Source organism: Eptatretus burgeri, chromosome 5, assembly GCF_056783735.1.
Source record: "Eptatretus burgeri isolate ZD-2024b chromosome 5, Ebu_testis_v1, whole genome shotgun sequence".
Classification (NCBI taxonomy): Eukaryota; Metazoa; Chordata; class Myxini; order Myxiniformes; family Myxinidae; genus Eptatretus; species Eptatretus burgeri.
In genome coordinates, this window is record NC_140965.1 from 102,625,468 (window position 1) to 102,651,694 (window position 26,227).

General features: G+C 42.6%; 1 protein-coding gene across 5 annotated transcripts in view; it reads right to left on the bottom strand.

Annotated features, from left to right (window-relative positions):
- The window catches only part of ADGRD2 (adhesion G protein-coupled receptor D2), a 234,253-nt gene that overhangs the window by 162,439 nt on the left and 45,587 nt on the right, over positions 1–26,227 (bottom strand). For 4 of the 5 annotated variants that reach the window (XR_015058674.1, XM_085883251.1, XM_085883249.1 and 1 more), the window contains exons 8-10: positions 16,636–16,830; positions 16,117–16,202; positions 15,642–15,929 (exon numbers count right to left, since the gene is read on the bottom strand). Coding sequence is in view for 4 of the 5 variants with exons in the window: in XM_085883251.1 (XP_085739377.1) it covers positions 15,642–15,929; positions 16,117–16,202; positions 16,636–16,830 (569 nt within the window). In the remaining variant the exon portion in view is untranslated. The remainder of the gene's footprint in view (positions 1–15,641; positions 15,930–16,116; positions 16,203–16,635; positions 16,831–26,227) is intronic. The other variant, XM_085883250.1, reaches the window with a different exon arrangement.

The following is a 26,227-nucleotide window of genomic DNA, read 5'->3' on the forward strand; positions in this document are numbered from 1 at the left end:
TGATTTCCGATCATCAATTTGGTTTCAGACCAGGTCACGCTACACTTGATATGCTGCTTCTGCTGTTCCAACAATGGATGGAGGTACTAAATGCCAGACATAACATCAGAGCCATATCCCCAGACATATCGTGTGCTTTTAACACGGTCTGGCACCCTGCCCTGTTCACCAAACTCTCTTCCTATGGTATCCAAGGCCATCTCCACTCATGACTTAGACTTCCTCTCCTGTCGCAGCCAACGTGTGGCCCTACATGGAGTTCTTTCATCCCCTCTTCCTGTCCAGGCTGGAGTTCCTCAAGACAGCGTTCTGGGCCCTGTTCTTCTTCTGGTTTTCATCAATGATCTCCCCGACTCTCTGGAAAATCCTCTTTATCTCTGTGCTGATGAGTCCACCCTCTGTCGCTGACAGATCTCACACTCTATCTATGTCTCTCCGAAATAACCATTTAGAAAACCCCCCCAATCTACTTGCTCAACAATCCTCAAGAAGAAGTCTGTTCATTCAAACTTCTGGGTCTCACCATCTTCCATAATCTTTCCTGGCAAAGCCGCATTACCAACCTGTCCTACAAAGCCAGTCACCGACTGGGAATCCTCCATCGTGCAAAGTCCTTCCTTGGCCCACCCAAGCTTCTGACCACATACAAAGCTTTTGTCCGCAGCCTGATTGGGTACTGCTCTCCCTTCTGGGCCGGTACTCTGGCCTCTCACCTTTTTCAGCTTCACGCTCTGGAAACCAAGGCATTTAGGATCATTCGTATCTCCCATGGTGACGCAGAGTCTTTGGGTCTCTCACTCTGTCACTGCAGGCAGGTTGGTGGTCTTTTTGTCTTCTGCTGTCTCCTCTCTGGTCTCGCCCCCCTGCTCTGTCTGTGATATGTTCCCCCCCCCCATATTTCTGCAGGGCGCTCAAGGTCCGCGAGCAACCTCTTTCTGGTAGAACCACCAAAATCAAGAATCACCGGTCATCTTCACTCTTTCATGCCTCTTTTTCCCTGCCTTTAGAACAAACTCCCACACTCTCTTCAATTCCGCTCTTCCCTCCAGGTCTTCAAAACAGCTGTTCAGCACCACCTCTTATCTTCCCCCATCCAAAACCACAATCTTTTCTACCCCCATTAATCCACCCCAAACCTACTTTCTTCAAATTCTCTGCTTTCCTTCCTGAAAGTCCCTGTATGTAAAGACATGAAAGTCACTGTAGTGTCCATCTTGTTTCCCCTGTGTACCCTGCCCCATCGCTCTCCCTTCCACAGATCTCCTAATGTCTCTGTTACCCACTGTTTTGTTGTTCCCTCTCCCACCCCTCTTGTCTCATGCCCCCCCCCCCTTGATGTGGATTGTGTGTAAGCTCTCATACTAGCTTTGATATTGTATACAAAAAAAAGAATGTTAGAAGGTTGACCTTGAGTTGACCTTTGACCTTTTGTCTCAAAAATATTTGTGTTTCCAATTCAGTATTGTACTCTGCAATTGCTGTTTAATTTTCAAATCAATCGGATGAAAGTTGACGATTTTTCAGATAAAAATTGACTTTCTAATTTTGGCCTTGAGTTGACCTTTTGACCTCAAAAACAGTTGATTTCCCAAATCATTGATGCAATATGAAAATCTTGTTCAAATTTCAAGTCAATCAGATGAAAAATTGCGATTTCAGAAATTTGACCTCAAGATGACCTTTGACCTCAAAATCAATAGGCTTCTCAGTTGAGACTACTTCTACAACTTGTAAAGTATCATGATGATCATTTAGAATTGTGACTTGCAGGCGATAAACAGACAGACAGAATAAGAAGACTACGTCGTCGTGCAGATCATGATACGTGCAAAATCCATGAAACAAATTTGACCTCAAAAATAATTTGTGGTTGAATTCAATGACCAAATATGCAACTCCTCTTCAAATTTCAAGTTAATCGGATGAAAACTGACAATTTTAGAAATTCGGCCCATGTTGACCTTTTGACCTCAAACACAATAAGCTTCGTCCTTTTGAAAATCTCTACCATATGGTGAACTTTCGTGAAGATCGGTTTAAAATTGTGATCTTTCGGCGATAAACAGACAGACAGACAAACAGACAGACAGAATATCAAAATCAACTGACCAATATACTTGAAAAATCTTTCATTTTGCAAGTAACAATCAAATAGACAGAGAGGGGTGAAAACATAATCTCCTTCACCTTCGGTGGCAGAGGTAAAGATTAGTGCACTCAAAATCCCTGTTACATAACGTCACAAAACTCTGATTCGTGCAACTTTGGGAGCACGGAATACGATTTGTGATATACTCTTAAAGAAAAGTTTCCTGACTGAGAAACTGCTTCATAATCTTTGCTATGAATTAACTAGAATTATTTATGCCTTATAAAAGTAACCTGCAAGTTGTGCAATGTGGAAACAAATTTGGAACCAAAGTAATTTTTGTGTGTACATTTCTAAGATGGCCTCCAAAGTCAGCCGCAGATTGGGCATCCTCCATAACGGTCTTTCCTTGGCACATCTGAACTATTATCTACTTGCAAGGCCATCATCCAGAGCTTTATGGAGTACTGCTCTCCACTCTTGGAGTCCCTGCCTCACACCTTGCTCAGTTTTGTACAATACAAACTAAGGCCTTCAAAATCATTGGAATCTCCCATGAGGAAGCTGTATCTCTGGGTCTTGCAGATTGGTTTGTGGTCTCTCTGTCTTCTACCACTTCTCTTCTGGTCTTGCACCCTTTGCCCTTTCCATTCTCTGCCTCCCCTCCCCTCCCCCCAACCACCAGGTTTCAGGGTACACAAGATTTGCCAGTAACCCTCTTCTGGAGAAACTCCCCAAAATCCAGACTTACTGCTCACCTCCACTCATTACTTCCTCTTTTCCTCACCTGTTGAACAGACTTCCTCAGTCTATTCAATCCTATTCTTCCCTCCAAGACTTAAAGATTCAAGACAGTTGTTCAATACCATCTCAGATCATACTCATTCACAACCATGATCTTTTCTACCCACATTAACCCTTCCCAAGCCCACTACTTTCCAGGTTTCCAGTTTTCGTCCACTTCTGTGATTCAGTTTGCAGCTGTATCCATATTGTTCACCCCCTGCGTCCTCCCCTTGTCCTTATTCTTCCCACCTGCCTTTCACTTCAACTCTCCCTCCCACACTGTTGGCAGTTCCCACATTCCCTGTTCCTTCTGTTCTTTTTGGTCTGTGATGTCCTCCATCCATCCAGAGATGACCTTGAGGAGCCTGGTGTCGTCGAACCGTGTAGCCACCGCACGGGAAAACACACCAAAATGGCACGAAGTCGCTCTCCACACCCACACATACAATGATAAAAAAATCCTTATGAAACATTTCATTGTATAACCATACATATGCTACCTGAGATGACCAGTGAAGACATGTGTACCTTGCATGTCCACTTGGTTTACAACTGAAATTTACCACTTGATCTACTATGCCTCCACGTAACCACTGAAAATGTTTCGTTTTCACACACATGATCAGTAGTTTCATCAGCTAACACAATAGTAGTGAAATAAGGTGAAGGTTATCTTCCAGTTAAAAGGTTTTAATTGTTAAGTTACTATGTAATTGTTGACATTTGGTACGAGTGTGTGTGTGTGTGTGTGTGTGTGTGTGTGTGTGTGTGTGTGTGTGTGTGTGTGTGTGTGTGTGTGTGTGTGTGTGTGTGTGTGTGTGTGTGTGTGTGTGTGTGTGTGTGTGTTGCTCATGACTTGCAACTATCCACTTGGTGTATTAAGCAAGTGGAGGTAAAATAATTATTTTCTCATAAAATCTTCCGTGCACAGAAAAATTGGCCACAAAAGGCAGGTAACAGTGATCAAGAGATTGTGAAACACGATTTTTACTCCAGGTTGACCTTCCAAATGTGCTATGATGAAAACATTATATTACAACTATAATTTCATCGCAGTTATGAGATGAGACGTTTTATGAAACAAGGCACATAAAATCGTTATAACTAATTTCCACATCATTTTTTATTTTTTCAAGGTAACAACTTTTTAAGGTCTTGAAGTGACAAAATTTGAGGGTAACAATCATGACTGGTGATTGACCTTCCTCTGTTTTAACACGCATAAAATAATATTACATAAGGCATAATTATCGCAGGAAAAGAATCAGCAATTTATGAAAGTTTAACTGATAAAATGCTGCTTGTGCAAAATGTCAGTTCATATGATTCCTTATTCACTTTAATAGCTAAAATATAATTACCCCATGCATGCAAAGCCAATGTTGGGGTTCAGCAATTAGTTCAATCTATCTATCTGTCCATCTATAAAACGTTAGTTTATGATCGAGAAACAATTTAATGTAAACTGAATGCTATATTTTGAACACGAATTAGAACATGAATCGGAAAATGAATCTGCCGTTTAGTTGTACTTCGGCTCTGAATTTGTCCCGATCACACGTGTGCAGAGAGGAGTGTGATAATTGTTTTTACTCTGTCTGCCTGTCTGGCAGTCAAACAAAATAGATAATTATTTCAAGTAGGAAACTTACTGTTTTTAAGGACGTCATAAAGGACACAAACAACAGGCATGAAGAACGAATGCAACATTTTAGAGAGAGTGGTGTAAGAGATAGACACTAAGTCAATGGTGATAAACTTCTGGAATTGTTTTTTCTCTAACCTTTAAAGTCTTAATTTTATTTTAACTGAATTATATACTTGAAAACGAGAACACAAATCACATTTTTGGCACTTTCAAAACCTTTTGTTTTAGCAGTACTTGGAAAAAAAAACGATATTTCGGCATTTTACGTCATCTAAACAATCAAATTTGCTGCTCACAGTCCTCGTCCATGTCCCTTTTTAGCGGCGTCTCGCTTAGCGAACGCTGCTCAAAGGAAGCTCGGCGTTGTTGTTGTTGTTCTTCTTCTTCTTCTTGTGAATACAAAACCTTAATCTCTCAGACTCGGCTCTTGTATATACAAGATCCGGATCTCCTTAAATACTGAGCACATGTACACATCCTCACATAGACCGTGCCTTTTGAGAGCGTCTATCATGAACTTTTAAATATATTCAGACATTTGCTTTAAAGTTTCGAAAAGTTCAAATTACTATTTAAAGATTATTCCATTTATCGTATTGTAATTTCGTAAATACATTATTTATTTCGCAAATAAATAATGCTCCTGACCACTTACAAAGCTTTTGTCCGTAGCCTGATGGAGTACTGCTCTCCCCTCTGGGCTGGTGCTCCTGCCTCCCACCTTTCTTGGCTTCACGCTGTCGAAACCAGGGCATTTAAGATCATCGGCATCTCCCGCAATGAAGCTGAGTCTTTGGGCCTCTCACTCAAACACCGCAGGTTGGTCGGTGGTCTTTCTGTCTTCTACCGACTCCTCTCCAGCCTTGCCCCCCCCTGCTCTCTCTGCGATTTGTCCCCACTACATTTCCACAGGGCGCTCAAGGTCCGCCAACAACCCCCTTCTGGTAAAACTACCAAAATCACGAATCACTGCTCATCTTCACTCTTTCATTCCTCTTTTTTCCCGCCTTTGGAATAAACTTCCTCATTCTATTCTTTCCCATTCTTCCCTCCAGGCTTTCAAAACAGCTGTTCACCACCACCTCTTATCTTCCCCCATCCAAATCCTCGATCTTTTCTACCCCCGATAATCCACCCAAGCCCACTTCCTTCATTTCTCCTGCTTTCCTTCCTGAAAGTCCCTGAAATGTCCATCTTCTCTTCGCCATGTTCCCCGTCCCATCCCCATCCCTCTCCCTTCCACAGTTCACCTAATGTGTCTGTTCCCCACTGTTTTGTCCCTTCCACTCCCGCCCCTCTTGTCTCATGCCTCCTTGCTGTGAGTTGTGTGTTAGCTCTCAGACGAGCCTCGACCAAGGTATACAAAAAAAAAAAAATACATTATGACGCGTTTCACTATTGGCTTAATCAAGGTACGTGACGAAATATCGGAAGTTGTTATTGTTGTTGTTTTTTTTATTTTTATAAAAAAAAAAATATATATATATATATTTTTTTTTTAGCCAACAAAACCTTTAGGACACTGCTTGTGGACACATTTGTCCTTGTTTTCTCAAGACTGTGTGGGGTAAGATCTTCGATAAACTCTCCAGTTGTTTAAAATCATGACTATGGTACCATATTCTGAAGCATTTAGTTTGAATCTGTGTGAAATGCAATGATTATTTTTATTTTATATAATCATAATCCATTATATATTGCAAACCATGGTATCTATCTGTGCATTTGTCTGTCTCCCGTTTGTGGCAGTCGTTTCCCGCGCTGCATTTGAAGAGCTCAGCATTCACTTTTGAAATGATGGGAGAACAGGCATGAATAATATTGATGGCAAATTTTATTTCATAACCAGGATATTTTTCCATCTTTTTAGACAAATTGAACCTCCATCACCTGATGTTGCACCACTTATAAGTAGCTCAGAGCTTTGGCTAGAACTCGAGAGTTCATAGAACACGTTACCCCCTGCAGTGTTAAAGTGTTGAATTGAAATAAAATAAAGACTTTCAAGGTCATCTAAATAAAATAAAATAAAATTGCATTCAAGCACTGCGTTGACGCAGTGCCTTACACACCACATTATTTAACGTTACATTAGTTCTTCATGCCTGTTGTTTGTGTCATATGATGTCAGTAAAAACAGTAAGTATCCTGACTGGAATGATTTTTTTTAATTCACTGGGAATGGATATTTTTGCTTCCTTTTCCTGTCACTGGGATGGATACTTTTCCGAGTATTTTTATAATACAAGATGGAGGCTCATGGAAGTGTGCAACAATTGGCCACACAAGCGAGGGAATTAATGAACAGGAAAAGAGAGGAGAGAGGAGAGAGGAGAGAGGAGAGAGGAGAGAGGAGAGAGGAGAGAGGAGAGAGGAGAGAGGAGAGAGGAGAGAGGAGAGAGAGAACACCTGCAAGTAAGAGGGTCCAGATAGGCAGGGTTAATGGGGGTAGAAAATATTGTGGTTCGGGATATGATGACATGAGATGGCATTGCACCGCCTTTTTGAAGCCCTGGAAGGAAGAGCGTGATTGAACTGTCTCCTGAATGCAGTTCAATAAATGGGAGAAAAAGAGGAACGGTGACACTGGATTTGGGAATTTATCAAGGAGGTGTTACTGAAAGAAAGGGGGTTAATTGTGCATGCAGTACTCACCAAGGATTACAAAGTAGTTTTCTTTGCATATGATGTAATACATTTTATGAAAAGTTTGAATGAGCGATTAATTTCTTCGAGAGTGGAATATTACTAGATGTTATGCATTTGGGGAACATTGTTTACCTGAATGCTGTACGGCCCGAACATAATGAAGTATTGTCGTGTTCAGGCCGATGAACACCAGCCTGGACGGATAGCCGGACGGTTTTAACTCGGAGGCGAACAGCTGAAATTCTTGGCGTTTAGGGTGCACACAGGATAGAGGCAGGGAAGGTGCTTTACGAGAATGGAATCACATGGGTTGATTCTCGAACCCACAACAAACAAACAAACACAAGGAAATTCAACAATAATGATTTAATAAACATCAATCAAGGGTGATAATGAAAATAAATCAAAGCATGAGGAATTGTAAAGTGACGTAAACTAAATCCTAATTTGAGATGTCTCCACTCAGTCACAAAAACAGACAAGGGGAAAGATAAAAATAAAAGAAAATCCCCCCTTTATGCTGGCACTCAGCTTTGCATCCAGAGATGACCTTGAGGAGCCTGGTGTCGTCGAACCGTGTAGCAACCGCACGGGAAAATACACCAAAATGGCACGAAGTTGCTCTCCATGGCCACGCATGCCACATCATTCGTGCGGACGGACTTCAACGCCAGGAGCCCGTAAACCACCGTACAGTTTCTGGTCCTTCACACACACCAAATGGTGCCGCCTCTCTCCTTGGTCATACAACAAGGCCATTGCCGAGACTGGCAGATAAGGGATGAGCAGGAGCAACTGCCAGCCCAGTCTTGGATTTCTTCTCGGCCCAGCCAAACCGACAATGGCCAGCGCATTATTTCAGCATGCGAACAAATTCACACCAGCACTACAGCGAGAATTGGGCAGCTCTCTCGTCATGCCCAGAAAAGACAAGAGGGCCAACTGTTCTTTTTCAACCATCCTCTCTCTCTAGAACCTTCTCTGTCACCCTGACCAATCATCAGACTCAGAGGCATGGCCTGCAGGTTATGTTTCCTGGAAGGTGGGGTTTAGTCTGCTGGTTATTGTTGTTGTTGTTGTTGTTGTTGTTGTGAAATGTGGATCTTTATGGCCAGCCTTGTATATGTAAAAAGGTAGGTAAAGGTCACAGGGGGCAATCACATACTGGGAGAAACTAGACCGAGACACTACATAGTTAACACAACACCACCCCCCCCCCCCCCCCGTGTGGTGACACATAACAAACTGAAGCTCACAGTTTTCCCAACTTAAATTACATTGAGATGTCTCTTACTCATCCACGCACCATGCTTTACTCTACATTCTTCTCTTTACTATGGAATTCCTCCATCTACCCCCACAAACGTAACAATATATTTGGCTGCAACTGCTCCATAGCATACATGGATCAGCACCTGAGTTGCTAACAATTGAGGGGTTGTCTTGTTGCATTGTCGTTGTCATCCTCATCATAATACTAAAATATACAACTTGGTGTCTGTCTTTGGTCGATAAGCTTGCCAGGGGGACTAAGGATCCACTATCTTTACTGTAAGAGAGCAGTTTGTGTGTGTGTGTGTGTGTGTGTGTGTGTGTGTGTGTGTGTGTGTGTGTGTGTGTGTGTGTGTGTGTGTGTGTGTGTGTGTGTGTGTGTGTGTAACCATTTTTCTCAGATATGGCTGAATGGATCTTTGTAAAATTTTCAGTGGTCCACCAGTGAGTGGCAGGGGGCGGGGGTGTTTTAGGCCAAGCAATTGAATAATTTGAAGGAAGAAAAAAAAAGGTTCGTTAATTTATTTATTTAATTGCTCTATCATGCCTAAACCTTTAACTATGTGAAAGATAATATTAAATGATCCATGACCCCATTCCCGAGTGCGTGTAGGGAAGTGTTTTTGGCACCCACCAAAAAAAATATATATATTTCTTCAAAATGCCAACAGGATTAGAACAGCACCGGGCAATGTGGGTACTCCTGCTCGGACCTCAAAAGACAAAGGGTGTAGGTACTTGGATTCCCCCCTTCGCCATGTGTTCCGAAGCGAACCCACAAACACACACAAACTCAAAAACAAACCCACACAAACACAACCCCCCAAACAAACCCACACAAACACAAACCTCCAAACAAACCCATACAAATTCAAACTCACAAACAAAACAAACCCACACAAATACAAACCCACAAAAAACACAAATCAACAGAAACAAAAACACACAAAAAAAGACTACTCTAATTATAAATAGCAAGATTAATACCCTTCCTCCTCCACTCCCCTGCATCTAAGATTCCAAATCATTTACCTCTTATCTTCATGACTATTTCAGTTAAACGAACTAGCACTATATTCCTAACTGTTTCCATCGATTCTTCATGAAATATTGATCTGACATTTGCTATCTTCCTGACTTCTGCTTCATCTCCTGTCGCAATTGATTGTTAAATATTTCTACTTGTGATATATTAACCTCTTTTCCATCGCAATCACAACTATATAATTAACCTCTTTTCTATCGCCATCACCACTATATAAGCTATCAATTCATGGAGATTTCTCCACCCTTTCTCATTACCTAACGGATTCACAAATTCTTCAATATTAATTATATTGTCCGATAACAGCTCGTATTTTCTCCAGTAAAGCCATTTCTTTTCTCCAGTACAATTCCCACACATTTTCCTGTAAATGTGATGTAATATACAGTACTCGTTTGAAATTCTGCCGTTTCACTGTCCTCACATTGTGATCTATCTCCCTGTGCTATCCCAGATCGATTCGATGTTCAGTTTAACACTATCTCTCATAAATAACACAAATATTTAAAGAAATCTTTTTGATCTGCCTAATATCCCTTGGCATATGTACAGTATTCCTTTGAAACTACATTTTTCCTTCTGGGGCGTATATTTTTCAACTTACATTTGTTTTCCCTACCTCCATCCGCTTACAATCCAGACTCTTTCTTTAGTTGAAATGCTATGCACTTGTCCCACTCTTTCCGATTTCCTCGCGAATTCAGGCTGACCTCTTTCAAATCCTAACTTTTTTTTTTACTGGAATAGACTAACACTGCAACTACCTTATGATATCCTTACAAAGCACAACACTTTGAGAACAGAAAGCAAAGAGCATGACAAGTCACCACGACCACCAGCATTGCAATTACCATATGATATGTTTTTACATCTGCAACTTTTTTAAAGTTCCTGTCTTATCCACCCACTACAAATCTGCCTTGTTGAAGTTTAACATTCTTTCATACTCACATTAAAATCTACTCTGAGGATACTTCTAATTAGCTGATCTAACAGTCATGGTTTTGGAATATATTGCATCTGCTGGCAATCTGAGAAAGAACAATAGAAAGTAAGAGGAGGTGTGGAAGGTGGAGAGGGTGCATGAATGAGAGGATGATGGATGGTGTTGAAAGCAGGTCATTAAGATGGAAAGTTGGTAGAACGGAGATGTGAAGTCAGAAGCAACTCCACCGAGAATATCAATCTCGATATGTGCAGGGACGTTTGAGATCAAGTTCTTCATTCTGACTCACAACTGAGAGAGAACGCATCATCAAGGGATGTCCGATCCCTGTTAATGAAAGTGGTGCAAATTTCACCGAGGCTTTACTTAGAAAAAAATATTTTCTGTAGATTAGTAAGAATATTTAATCATTTTTGAGTGAATTTATCTTTACAGTATTGGTGTAACAGATGGTTTGGGTTGACATGGCAACCAACCTCCTGGTGGTTCACCCTGCAAGACTTTTAGTCAACCGATGAGTAGTCATCCTGACATTCTTTGAGTGGAGATCTATGTTGTTACATTACGTGATACTCTTTGTGATTGTGAGATATTCATACGTCTTCTCAGACTATGATACCATGAATGCTGTGCTCCTGGTATTTTCCAACTGAACATAGAGGGATTGACTCCAGATAAAAAGAAAGTTCTGCTTAAAAATAACCTCATCTCTTAATGTGCTCATTGTCCTCCTCCAAGAAGTGCACACATGTGATGAAAGTAGAGCTACTCTCTCAGGCTATCAACTGGATGCTTTCACCCCAAGTAGATGTTATGGTCTCACAACCTATGTACGGTCTACCATCACTGACCTCAAAGTTGTGTCTACTTCACAGCCGGATGCTGAACTCCAGTTGCACACAATCTGTGTTCAGGACCTTCATGTTTCCAACATGTATAACCACCTTCACTCCCTCTCCACAGCAAGGATTTGCCCCAAGTTCCCTCTCCAATACTCATTGTTGGCGATTTTAACTGCCCACATACTGAATGGGGTGATAACTACTCATCAACTTAGTGAAATCTTGTGTGATTGGGCCTCCCAATCTGATCTCCAGTTGCTTTTTGATGGACAAGAATCTTCAAATTTATACTCAAGCTACTGGGGTACCCACACCAACCCAGATCTTGCCTGGTGGATGGGTACCTACTCACCCATCTCTTAAAGGACTGTGTTAGAACGCTTCCTAAACTCTCACCACTGCCTGGTTCTCATAAAGTATGCTCCCAGAGTTGCTCCCACTCCTACCTTACCTGCTAAGCACTGGAACCTCAGAAAAGGTGGTAGGGAGATGAATTACAATCTAATAACAAAAGCCGTACACTCCCTCCCTGCTCCTGACTCTGAGGATGTTGATGCCAGCTGTGCTGCATTTTGCCAATCTATCATGGCAATTTCCTAGAGGTGTATCCCTTTGCAGCCATCAGTAATTATACATTCCTGGATGGGATCCCAAACGTGAGCGCTTGCACAACACAGTCAAAACTGCTACTAACAATGAAGAAGCAAGCACTGCCGCTGTTCAACTTAAGTCTAGATGAGATGAGGCCTGGAGATCCTGATGTCAGGAAGCAGTATCAACTATTGACTTCACTCACTCCATCCAGAGAGCCAAGAGAATGGTAAACCGTCTTATTGGCAGATCAGCAAGGCAGTCAGTGTACCTAGTATCACCCAACTCTATAGCAAGAACCCTCCTCAGCAATGGCCACTACCCCAACTCAGGCAGAGCATTTCCCAGCAAAGTAAATGCCAAACTGAAGCACTTCTGGACAGCACCATCTACTGACAATGGATTGGTTGTGGACTTCAGTACAGAGGAATTCAAGTTTGCCCTGGAAAGGCTGAAATGTGGGAAAGGACCTGGACCTGATAACATTCATGCAGAGCAGTTGAAGAATGCTAGCACTCGTTTGCTCCTCTAGCTTAAGTGCTCCATACTGCCTTTACCCACTCAGGATTACAACGCTCTGGAAGAGGGTCAATGTTGTGGCCACTCAAAAACCCGAACAAGCCCAGAGACATCCCAAGGAGTTACAGGCAGATATCACTGCTACCTGTCCAATTCAAGGTCCTTGAGAGGCTCATCCTTGACAGGATAGAACCACTTGTTGAGGTAGTACTCACACCACAAAAAGCAGGCTTCAGGAAGAATCGTAGCACCGAAGATCATATTCTAGCTGCAATTGACATTATTCAGATTGCCTTTGAATCAAACCAAAAATGTGGGCCTGTCTTCTTTAACTTGCCTTCAGCATATGTGACAGTCTGGCACTGTGGCCTGCAGCTAAAGGTGCAGGAGATATGACAGGACCATCACCTCCTCCACTTTATCCAAGTTTTGATCTATTGCTGCTGCTTTTGAGTCAACCTTGATGGACAAATTAGCAGAACCCACAGCTTTAAGAATGGAGTTCCACAAGGCTTCATCTTAGTGCCCTTGCTGTTCAATGTGTATACATCAGACCTCCCTGAGACAACAAGTACAAAACTTGCATACACCAATGACCTTGTGATCCTGCATCAGAGCAAATCTAATGAGGAAATTGAGGCCACTCTCAGTCGAGATGTTGCTTCTATGGACAACTACTACCATAAATAGTGCCTACGTCTCAATATCCAGAAGTTAGTCTGCTCTGTTTTCCCTCTCCAGAAGAGTAACGTGGACAATAGACTAGAAGTCCAGCTAAATAACATCCGTTTTCCCTTCATGCATGCTTCTACCTACCTTGGTGAGAAAATGGACCAGTCCCTGACCTCCAGGAAGCATGAAGAGAAGGTAGCAGGGAAAACAGCTGCCCGAGTTAACCTTATCCACAGACTAGCTGATTTAATTACCTGAAACACCTCAACATTTGCCCCTAAGGTCAGAATACTGTATGTCTGCATGGGGAAGGAGCCACCACATTAAAAAGGTAGATGTGGACCTCAACTCTTCCAGATCATCAGTGGATTCCTTCGCCATACTCCCACCCATCACCTCCCAGTCCTTGGGGCATCCATCCTCATCACATTAGACGAGCAGCCATCACTAGACAAGCAGTCTTCAATGCATCTCAGGACCCAGACCACCACTTGGAACCCCCCCCCCCCCACAAATATTGAAGAGCAAGCCTTTACGAGGGAAGCTCAAACCGATATCACATCAGACGATGGTCTGAGGAAATGCACGTGGCAGATGAAGCAATGGCGTACCTACCAACCCAGCAGCCATCTACAACACTTGCCCTGTTCCACCAAGCACCCCTGGTTGTGATCTACTTTGAAAGGAGTGGTGTAGCCTTAACCGGCAATGACCAAGTGTTGGCAGATCCCATCACAACATGATCTTCTGGAACCTTTCTGATGCATCCAACTGCGAGTGTGGCCTCTCCCAGACTGCAGATCATCTTGTGCAAGACTGCCCCCATACATCGCCTAGAGGGAGGATGGCAAGAACTGCAGCACCTGACCACAAGGGTCCGATCATGCTGGCTAAGACAGCTAACTTCACATCGTAGACAAAAAACTCAGAGACATGCCACACGAAAGAAGAAGATATGTTTTCAGCTTCAATGCATAAGGTGAGGATTAAAATGGCAGCGAATGAAATTTCTGGTCAATGAAAAGATCATGTCCATTGAAATATACAAAAATTTGGCTGCTCAGTGCATGTTCATGATTTCCCATCACAGACGTCTGCAATTGACTGGTGCACATCATTTAAAGTTGACGTGAGAGTGTACACATGAATTGAATGCTGAAATGCAAACATCAACCGAGTTAAGGATCTCATTTTGACTGACCAAAGAGATTATATTCATAATATCAATTCAGACGTGAACAACAGTGTTGGAAATGTTGTGTGCATCATTCACAACAAATTAAAAAATGTATGTTCCCTTCGAATGAAGGAACTTCAATGCAAGAGGAGGCCTTTAGGCCCATTAAACCCTGCACGATGGATCCCAACATATGGTTGTTTATCCATCATCTATCCTTTTGAAATGCTGAGCATCAAGCAAGGAAGCAGCATGTACCATTTTGAATAGTCTTTGGTATGACCCGGCCAGGGTCAGTTTCAAACCGCGGACCTCACAGAATTAGAGCAGACGCTCTAACCATTATGCCACCAAGTTTGATTAAAATCAGCTGTAGTTAAAAACAGGATTGGAGGTCGAATTTGAGTTGCCATTGTACTTATTACTTTGTTCTTTTCTCTAATTTGTAACGAATCAATCTCTGCAAGCATAATTAAAGCAATGAAAAAGACCAAAAAGTAAAGCCACTCAAGTCCTTGTGGTTTGCCTCAAATGAGTTTATAAAGACATACTTAAAGGTCCACAGAATCAGAAAAAATAAAACTTTGATGTGATTGTATTAATTTTTAAGTAACAATTAAAGAACAGAATATGGTGTTTTTTTTCATTGCAATAATTTTTTTAAGGTGTGACAGTTAAAAAGGCAAGCAGGTACCAACCCAAATTTTTTTTCCAGAATACTGCCATGATGCAATCAAGGGAAAAAATTCTTAGCAAGCAATGGATAATGGGTGCACAAGTGGCTCCAGACTCGTCATGAAGTGAATTTGATGACGGATTGTCTGATCAAGAATCGTCAGATTACAACGATAGTCAAAATCATGATGTAGAATGTGGTGTAAGACCGTACATGTATGAACCTGAGGTCGAGATGGCGTGGTGGGTTATGTAATATATGATCGCCGTTTTTTTGGTAGTGGGGCCAAGAGGGCATAACAGAACAACAAATAATATTAAAATCTTCGTTTCAATATGTTTATTCAAGAAAAGAACAACGATTAAGTGTTAAGTGAAGCCATATCTATTAATGAAACCAAACATGATTTTTTGATTCTGTGGACCTTTAAGACTATCTTCCTTTCCATTTGAAAACCAAAGGAGGATATTGCGATCAATGCTAAGTGATAAACTGAGAGTTGGTGGATCAGAAGACCTCAACGTCAAGAATGAGAAGATAATCAAGTGAAAGTTCCAATGGCAGCTGATGAATTGGCCAATAAAAGTCACACAATTAATTGCAGTATGGTCCAAACACCTCCTCACAAAATGAGCAGAATGATTTGTGAAACATAAGCTAAATAAAATACATTTAGATAAAACCAACTCACTAAAAAGATAGAAAAGTTAAACCAAAATCGATGCGGACCTGCTGAACTCCATCCCAGTGTGGAGAGTTGCGTACATCCAGGAGCTGTCCAGCTATTCCCATGAAGGCACCACACACACGCTCAGGGGGCAAGTCTAACGTGCCTGCTTGATGTTCTCCCATCAGGCTGCTCACGTCCTGCAGAATTTGTGTCACCACGAGCACGTCTGTGGCCTGCAGAACCACTCCACCATGGAGCAACACACGATGGGCCTTTTCTGCCAGCTCGACCACCGTAGAAAGGTTTGGAAAAAGAAGATGGCTATGCATGCCTATAGAACCAGACACCTGGGGTATAGCATACCATTAAGTAGTTTTAATTGTCTTCCACATCCTTTTCTGCATATTTGAAATGTAAGTGTCAGTGGGGTGAAGCATCACCCTTCACATCAATTAAAATCTACTCTTACCTCCAACTTCATCGAATACATCGATAACAAACAAGATTATATAAATTTGTCACTTACGTACTTACAGTTGTGTTTCCAGCGAGTGTCGTAAGCTTTGAGACAAAATCTGTAGTCAAATTTGCACTCAGTTGCTGGAATGTATTAAATCCATCTGAAAATGACAGATGAATGTCCTTATATCCAGCATGAAATGCATTGAAGGTCAACACTCTTTACTAGGAATAAAAAAAGAGTCATTTGATATAAGATTTAAATGCAATGATATATTCCATTTCTCACAAATGGTTATAAGCTGTGTTAGAGAAGATTGAAAAGTCATGGAAATTAAGCATCGAGACATCCGTTTAATTCAAATACAGTAGTGGATTTTAAGAAACACATAATTTGACTTCTAAACTCTTTGGATAATCCTTTAAGTCATGGCAGATTAATGTTAATCTGACACTATTCATTGGAAATGGAGTTTGGTGCCTCTGCTTCTCGGCAGAGGTACCAAGCATGAATATGCTGTCGAACAATAATGCAAACAATATATATGTATCTTGCACGATTTCCAAAGGAAAATTACAACAGATTATTCATACTTCTTCGGTATTTGCAGAAGGGAAAATGTTCTTCTTGACAATCGGAGAGTTGCCACTTGCCGCTGCGAGGGTGTAATGTGATGCAAGATGTACTGTTGAAGTTGTGAAGACTGGTGGCAGAGAGATTGTGGTAATTTTGACTCCAGGGAAAGGGTGCTTGAATACGAGACTCTGCAACTTGGAGGTTCTTCTCTGCTGGTATTAGGGAAGAGAAATATTCAAACAGAAAAAGAACCTTAGACGAGGACTTTTGACAATGTCAAGATTGCATCATCCATTGTGTAATTATGGGTTGAACTGTTTAGTGTCCCATCACGGAGCATATACTGTAGCTCATAGTGCTGGGATCCAACGTTCAAATCTGATGTTTGGTGTTGATTTGCCCATTATCCACGATAATGTATTGTCCAGTACACAATGAAAAAGTCAACTGCTATGTCCTGTAAATACAGTGTATGTATATATATATATATATATATATATATATATATATATATATATATATATATATATATATTACCAAGCTTGCACACTAAAAACTCGGCTCGCCGTCACACGATCCCTATGAAATTGCTGCAGCACTTAGCGGACATGCTGACAATGTTTGGGAAGCCTTGGCATTCCATAGTACCACTTGCATTTTGCACAATGCGTATTTTTGTCATTCCCCATGTATGGTCTGTCATCTGCTACCAGCTTTGTTGCACTGCTATTCCGTGCATGTGCACGGGTATAGCGAGTATATATATATATATATATATATATATATATATATATATATATATATATATATATATATATATATATATATATATATATATATATATATATATATATATATATATATATATATATATATATATATATATATATATATACATATACATATACATATACATATACATATATATACATACACATATATACACACACATATGCACACATACTGTCAGGTATGCACACTAGCTTCTAAGTTGTCTAGTCTGGGTTTGAATCTCGACTCAATTATAAACTGTCATCCCGGTGTTTCACTGGCAGGGAGATTCATCAGTCTGTGCACAGCACCTCGGATGGATGTTAAAGCGGAAGCCCCATCTGCTGGCATTAGCTGGTGGATGTTAAAGACCCCATGGTGTCCTTCATGGAGAGTAGGTGAGCTATTCAGCACTATGAACAAATTCCAAATTCAAAATGATTCCATTTCTCTGATCTCTCTCAGTCATCATCACAAAAACCTTGTAGCTGGAGAGTGATTGTCATTGCCCTATGCCCTAGTGTCTTGTGCATTTGTCTGTTATTATTTTATTCATTATCGTTGTTTCGTATTATTATTATTATTATTATCGTTAGTGCAATTGTATATCGCCAGTTAGTAATGTTCAATATGCAAACGCTGATATGAGATCTTCATTGTTAGTTCATGGCATTTTCCTGTGTACCATATCGTGTGAAACTAATCAGACTAATATTGTCTATTTTCCCTTTTGGTTGCAGATAAAATGCCATTATCATTGTCAATAAAATATTCAACTTGACAAAAGAGTTCTTCTTCAGTCGGGATGAGTCAGAATGCCTTACATTTATTATTAGGGCATCGGAATTAACTCTTACAATTCTTATTAGGACACTTTGCGCAATCTTGCCAGACTTAAACACAGGACAGGTGTGCCACAATCATTCCAGGAGAAAGAGAAAGAGAAGGAGAAGGAGAAGGAGAAGGAGAAGGAGAAGGAGAAGGAGAGAGAGAGAGAGAGAGAGAGAGAGAGAGAGAGAGAGAGAGAGAGAGAGAGAGAGAGAGAGAGAGAGAGAGAGAGAGAGAAGGAGAGAGAGAGAGAGAGAGAGAGAGAGAGAGAGAGAGAGAGAGAGAGAGAGAGAGAGAGAGAGAGAGAGAGAGAGAGAGAGAGAGAGAGAGAGAGAGAGATATATATATATATATCTTCTTCCTCTTTCGGCTTGCTCCCGCTAGGGGTCGCCACAGCGGACCAACTGTCTCCATTTTGCTCTATCCTCCACATCTTCCATTGACACTCCAACCACCCGCATGTCCGCCCTCACCGCATCCATGAACCTCTTCTTTGGCCTTCCTCTTCTCCTCCTGCCTGGCGGCTCCATCTTCAACATCCTTCTCCCGATATACTCCGTTTCCCTCCTGTGCACATGTCCAAACCATCTCAATCTCGCCTCTCTCACTTTGTCTCCAAACCGTCCTACCTGCGCTGTCCCTCTAATACACTCATTTCTTATCCTATCCATCCTCGTCACTCCCAACGAGAATCGCAGCATCTTTAACTCTGCCACCTCCAGCTCTGCTTCCTGTCTTTTTGTTAGCGCCACCGCCTCCAAACCATACAACATAGCTGGTCTCACTACCGTCTTGTATACTTTCCCCTTCACTCTTGCAGCTACCCTTCTGTCACAAATCACTCCTGCAACTCTTCTCCACCCACTCCATCCTGCCTGCACTCTCTTTTTCACTTCTCTCCCACACTCTCCGTTACTTTGGACAGTTGATCCCAAGTATTTAAACCAATCCACCTTCCCCACCTCAACTCCTTGCAACTGCACCATACCACCACCGTCCCTCTCATTTACGCACATGTACTCCGTCTTACTCCTACTGACTAACATTCCCCTTCTCTCCAGTGCGTACCTCCACCTCTCAAGGCTCGATTCAGCCTGCTCCCTACTCTCCCTACAGATCATGATGTCATCCGCGAACATCATGGTCCATGGAGACTCCAGTCTGATCTCGTCCGTCAACCTGTCCATCACCATTGCAAACAGGAAAGGGCTCAGAGTCGATCCTTGGTGCAATCCCACTTTAACCTTAAACCGGTCCGTCATTCCTACCGCACACCTCACCGCTGTCACACTGTCCTCATACATATCCTGCACGATCCTCACATACTTCTCCACCACTCCCGACTTCCTCATACAATGCCACAACTCCTCTCTTGGCACCCTATCATAAGCTTTCTCTAAATCCACAAACACACAATGTAACTCTTTCTGGCCTTCCCTATACTTCTCCATCAACATTCTCAAAGCAAACATCGCATCAGTGGTGCTCTTTCCTGGCATAAACCCATATTGCTGCTCACAGATCGTCACCTCTCCTCTCAACCGAGCTTCCACTACTCTTTCCCACAACTTCATGGTGTGGCTTAACAACTTTATCCCTCTGTAATTTCCACAGCTCTGCACATCACCCTTATTCTTGAAAATCGGAATCAGTACACTTAATCTCCACTCCTCCGGCATCCTCTCACTTTCCAAGACTTTATTAAACAATCTGGTTAACAACCCCACTGCCATCTCTCCTAAGCACTTCCATGCCTCCACTGGTATACCATCTGGGCCAACCGCCTTTCCACTTTTCATCTTCTTCATAGCAGTCCTCACTTCATCCTTACTGATCCACCCCACTTCCAGATTCACTATCTCCACCTCTTCCAACCTTCTCTCTCTCTCATTTTCTTCATTCATCAGCTCCTCAAAGTACTCCATCCACCTTCTCAACACACTCTCCTCGCTCGTCAGCACATTCCCATTTGCGTCCTTTATCACCCGAACCTGCAGCACATCCTTCCCAGCTCGGTCCCTCTGTCTTGCCAATCGGTATAAATCCTTTTCCCCTTCTTTTGTATCCAGCTTCTCATACAGCTCGTCATATGCCTTTTCCTTGGCCTTTGCCACCTCTCTTTTTGCTTTTCGACGCCACTCCTTGTACTCCTGCCGACTTTCTTCATCTCTATGACTATCCCACTTCTTTTTAGCCAACCCCTTCTTCCTTGTACTTTCCTGTACTTCCTCATTCCACCACCAAGTCTCCTTATCTTCCTTCCTCTGTCCAGATGTCACACCAAGTACCTTCCGAGCTATCTCCCTCACAACTTCTGCTGTCGTTGCCCAATCATCCCACCCATCTTTACCACCATCCAGCGCCTGTTTCACCTCCTCCCTAAATTTCACGCAACAGTCTTCCTCCTTCAGCTTCCACCATCTGGTCCTTGGTTCAGCCCTCACTCTCTTCCTCAACCTCACCTCGAAAGTCATCCTACAGACCACCAATCGATGCTGTCGAGCTACACTCTCCCCTGCCACAACCTTACAGTCACTAATCTCTTTCAGGTTGCATCTCCTACTTAAGATGTAATCCACCTGTGTTCACTTTCCTCCACTCTTGTATGTCACCCTGTGTTCCTCCTTCTTCTTGAAATACGTGTTTACCACTGCCATTTCCATTCTTTTGCAAACTCTACCACCATTTGCCCTTCCACATTTCTCTTGTTGAGACCGTACCTCCCCATCACCTCCTCATCCTCTTTATTACCTTCCCCAACATGACCATTGAAATCTGCTCCAATCACCACTCTTTCATCCTTGGATACACTCTCCACCACTTCATCTAACTCACTCCAGAAATCTTCTTTATATTCCATCTCACACCCCATATGTGGGGCATATGCACTGATGACATTCATCATCACCCCTTCAATTTCCAACTTCACACTCATCACTCGGTCAGACACCCTCCTCACCTCCAATACCCTCTTGACATGATCTTCCTTCAGGATTATCCCGACACCATTTCTCCTCCCATCCACACCATGGTAGAACAGTTTGAAACCACCTCCAATGCTCCTCGCCTTACTCCCCATCCACTTGGTCTCTTGTACACACAGTATGTCCACCTTTCTTCTCTCCATCACATCAGCCAACTCTCGCCCTTTGCCAGTCATCGTCCCAACATTCAGAGTTCCAACTCTCACCTCCACACTTCTACCCTTCCCCCTCTCCCACTGTCTCCGGACTCGCCTTCCCCGTCTCCTTCTCCTCCTTCGCCCAGCAGTAGCACAATTTCCACTGGTACCCTGCTGACCACCGGTACCGGTGGCGGTCGTTGGTAACCCGGGCCTCGACCGATCCGGTATGGAAATTCGTTTTGTTGTCCGCATAATGATTTGGCATAGGTTTTTACGCCGGATGCCCTTCCTGACGCAACCCTGGTCGCCTCTTACGACACACAGGGATATGGTACACCTATTCTAACCGGGGCATACACTATATATATATATATTGTATATATATACAATATATATATATATATATTGGCCTTTGGGGCTTTTGGTCAGCCCATTGCTTACCAGATGCAAAGCGGCAGGCTTACTTTGGTCCCAATGTGGAGGGAAGGGAAGGGAAGGGAAGGGAAGGGAAGGAAGGAAAGGAATCAATCAAGTTTCTGTGTGTGTACAATGTGTAGGGAGAGGTGTGGTGTAGGGAGAGGTGTGGTGTATGCAGTGTAGGTTCAAGAGGGATGGTGCGTGGTGCTTGTCAGTACCTCACCCAGATGGGTTAAGAGGTTCAATTATTGATATCTCTTTTTCGTGCGTCTCAAGCAGATGAATTAGTGGGTGCAGAAACAGAAAGGAAGGATCATGGATGTTAGTATGTGTGCAGCTGTGCCCAAAGAACCTTGCGCTGCCTTTCGCTCTCGGAGCATTGCCCCAGCATGACTTCTCTCACTCCGTCCCTCTGGTTAAAACAGGCAGGCAGGCAGGCAGGCAGTTATGCTTTTCATTCAGGTCTCTGCTTCACGAGTCAGCTGCAGAACTCTGCTGCGTACTGGCTTATATTGGTCTTGAGCGAGGCTTCATGGGAGCAATGCTCCCTTCAATACTCTCTGACCTCTGCATGTTGCTTCCCCATCTGTGCGCACATCCCATAGTGTTTCAGTTGGTCGGTCCTGGTGGTGCTGCAGCGGCACATTGCAGATTACGCACCCAGCACAGGAATTTCCTTGTGATATGGATTATGTTCTGCAATGTAATGTGTGTGCTGCAAGACATGTTGTGTTGTGTGCATAATTTGTGCTGTGGGAAGTTGCAAGGGGAAGAAGGATGGGAAAAGGATTCAAATGGATTGAGAATAGGAGGGATTGAAATGGATGAGAGAAAAGGAATGTTTTCAAGACAGTACGGTGTTTGAGAGGGAATGGGTGAGGGATTTTAGGGAGGTATGGGGAAAGAGAAGTTTCAGAGGCAAAGGGTGAGGAGGTATGGGAAACTGAATAGCTCAGTGACTTTCAACATGGCACCGTCAGAGGATGCCACCTTTCCAACAAGTGAGTTCGTCAAATTTCAGTCCAGAGAGAGAGATAGAGATAGAGATAGAGATAGAGATAGAGATAGAGATAGAGATAGAGATAGAGATAGAGATATATATATATATATATATATATATATATATATATATATATATACATATATATATATATATATACATATATATATATATATATATATATATATATACATACATATATATATATATATATATATATATATATATATATATATATGTATATATACATATAGGTGTCAGGCATATATATACATACATATATATATATACATACATATATATATATACATACATATATATATATACATACATATATATATATATATATATATATATATATATATATATATATATATATATATATATACATATATATATATATATATATACATACATATATATATATATATATATATATATATATATATATATATATATACATATACATATATACATACATATATATATATATATATATATATATATATATACATATACATATATATATATATATACATATATATATATACATACATATATATATATATATATATATATATATATATACATATATATATATATACATACATATATATATATATATATATATATATATATATATATATATATATATATATATATATATATATATATATATATATATATATATATATATATATACATATATATATACATATATATATATATATATATATATATATATATATATATATATATATATATATATATATATATATATATATATATATATATATATTGTTGCGGATTCACGCCCGCCGGCGTGCGAACGGCCACGTAACTCGAATCGCGGCACGTCGCCCACCGGACGGACAATCCAGTCGTGACCCTCTCGGACTAACGCCGGGAACTAGTCACGGGTGGACCTTTCGGTCTCACCACGATCGTGCCAATCGGCCCCCGCGTGGGATAGGGTTGCTCGCCAAATTCGACCTACCTAAGTACCCACACGGAGGGTAGACCGGGCGATCGCACCTCGCCGCAGGTCGACTTCGGACACGGGCCACTTTAAGCGACCCGTTCCGTACTATCGGGATAACCGAGCGGTGTTATTCGTCGGCCTCGACGGTTCGATTAATTATCGGGCGTTTTAGCCCACGACCAACCCTTTATGTGAAGCAAGATGGAGATTCAATGAAAGAAAAGACGAAGCGAAGCGGGAAAACAGTTCAACATAACTCACATTTATTTCGCGATGAACGGGAAGCACATATACAATTACACCAAAAGCACATGTAAAAGGAGAAGAAACACAATATTACACAAAAAGCAAATATAAAAGAGAAACACAATGCAGAGCTATCCGACTACCGAGCACACGGCAACACTTATACAATTTTACTTCACAGACGGCGCCGACAACACAGATACCCAAAGCAAAAGAAAAAGAACCACCCTCCAGGATGAGGGGGGTAGACGGGCCTGGGGCCGAGACCGTGTCGGGCCTACCCGTCTGATGATGAGACGCAGAGCGGCGGTGGCGCCCCAACTCCGCGGGCCTCGCGGACAGTGTCTGGTAGGGGGTGGGAAAGGGGCCCCCTTGTCGCACTATCTCAGCGCGGGGGGAAACAGGAGGGGGTTGTTGATGCTCGGGGGGGAGGAGGATATCACCCTGTCTCGGGTCCCGCGACGAGCATCTCCACCTCGACCTCGGTCGCGCTGCCGGCCTCTCCCTCCGCAGCTCCCCGACTCCGACGCGAGCACCCCCTCGATCGCCTTCGCCGCCGCCACCTCTCCACAGCTCCGTCCTCTTCTTCCCAGCTCCACCGACAACTCCCAACCGCGAACTCGAACTTCTCCCCTCTGAACTGAACTGTTTGGCGAGCGCGGCCGTTTATATCCCCCGTGGCCTCGCTCCCCCACCTTTGACCCTTTACCTCCGACCCTTCACCTCTAACTGGCTCCCCATTGGACCGAGGAAAAGTGGGCGTGAATGCTTTTTGATCCATGAATTTGCACATAGCGACCTCACTCCAACGCCCTGGAGGCGGGGCCAAATCGCCCCACGCTCTCCGATAGGACGGAACAGAAGTGGGCGTGAGTCGTTTTTGATCCATTTTTCTCGGAAAGTCTGTGATGTTTCTGAACACGCTGCTCGGTGCGCGCCCTGCACGAGTCCAGTATCGGTGCCCACAAGTGGCGCAAGAATGGTGGTGATGCGATGGTGGCGAGTTGTGACGGTAAAGGTCGTGGCTGTTGTTGTGAAGCGGCGTTGTGGTTGGTGGTTGTTGTTGTGAAGCGGCGTTGTGGTTGGTGGTTGTTGTGTGATGGCTGTTGAGACGTGGTTGGTGGTGGTAGTAATGGCGGCTGGTCCAAGATAAAGATAGTAAAAGAAAAACGGCTATCTAGAGGGGTCGCAGCCCGAATGAATAACATTTATTCCCTCTAAACAACGGGTTTGGGCCTAACTACACATATACTTACAGAGATATCTCACCTAAGGGACCTGAATGGTGGTTTGTGAATTTGGTCAACCACAACAATATATATATATATATATATATATATATATATATATATATATATATATATATATATATATATATATATATATATATATATATATATATATATATATATTGTGACGTCCACGGGACTTGAACAGTCCCGCCAACGTAGAATGAGCCGAAACGATGGAGGCGGTTTATTTATTTATAACCCAAACATGGCGGTTCTAATCGCTCTACCGCAAACGAGACGAGGAAGGTGGCACGAGTCACTTTTCACTGAATTGATGATGTTTATTTGTTTTTATTATTACCAGAAATAACAAGACTCGGCAAGAAGAGGGATCCGGGGCGATTCGACGGGATGGTGTGGGATCGGGCGTGGGGATAAACACAGACAATTCCAATGAATATACAGTTCTCAATCCCTCTAAGGCGCCAAGCACAAGCACACACACACACACACACACACACACACACACACACACACACACACACACACACACACACACACACACACACACAACGTAGCTATTTCTGGTGGTCAGGCTGGACCGTGGTGTGGACGCAACTGTCCCTGGATCGGCGTCGGACGAGCTGGCCTTGCTCTCGTCAGGGGGGCAGGAGAAACCGTGGTGCTGTCGACCTCCTGGTCTTGGCCCAAGTTCGCTCACAGCCGCCAGGGAACCAGTTCTGGCGCCAAGTTGCGAGCAGGAGAGGGAGGCAGGTCCGCCCGCCGTTCGACCCCGTACTCCGAGTCAGCAGAACCCCAGAGCCAACCAAGGTGAGGCACGAGGCTCAGCAAGGCTCCAAGACACGATCAAGAACACGATCGAATCAGCACAACAACAAGGATGCTCCCCGCGCAACAGCTTCCACACCCAAAAAACACGATCTTTTGGTTGTGATCTTCTTCCTCTTCCTTTTCGACCCCGAACAGAACCTTTTTATCCTCCTGTCCT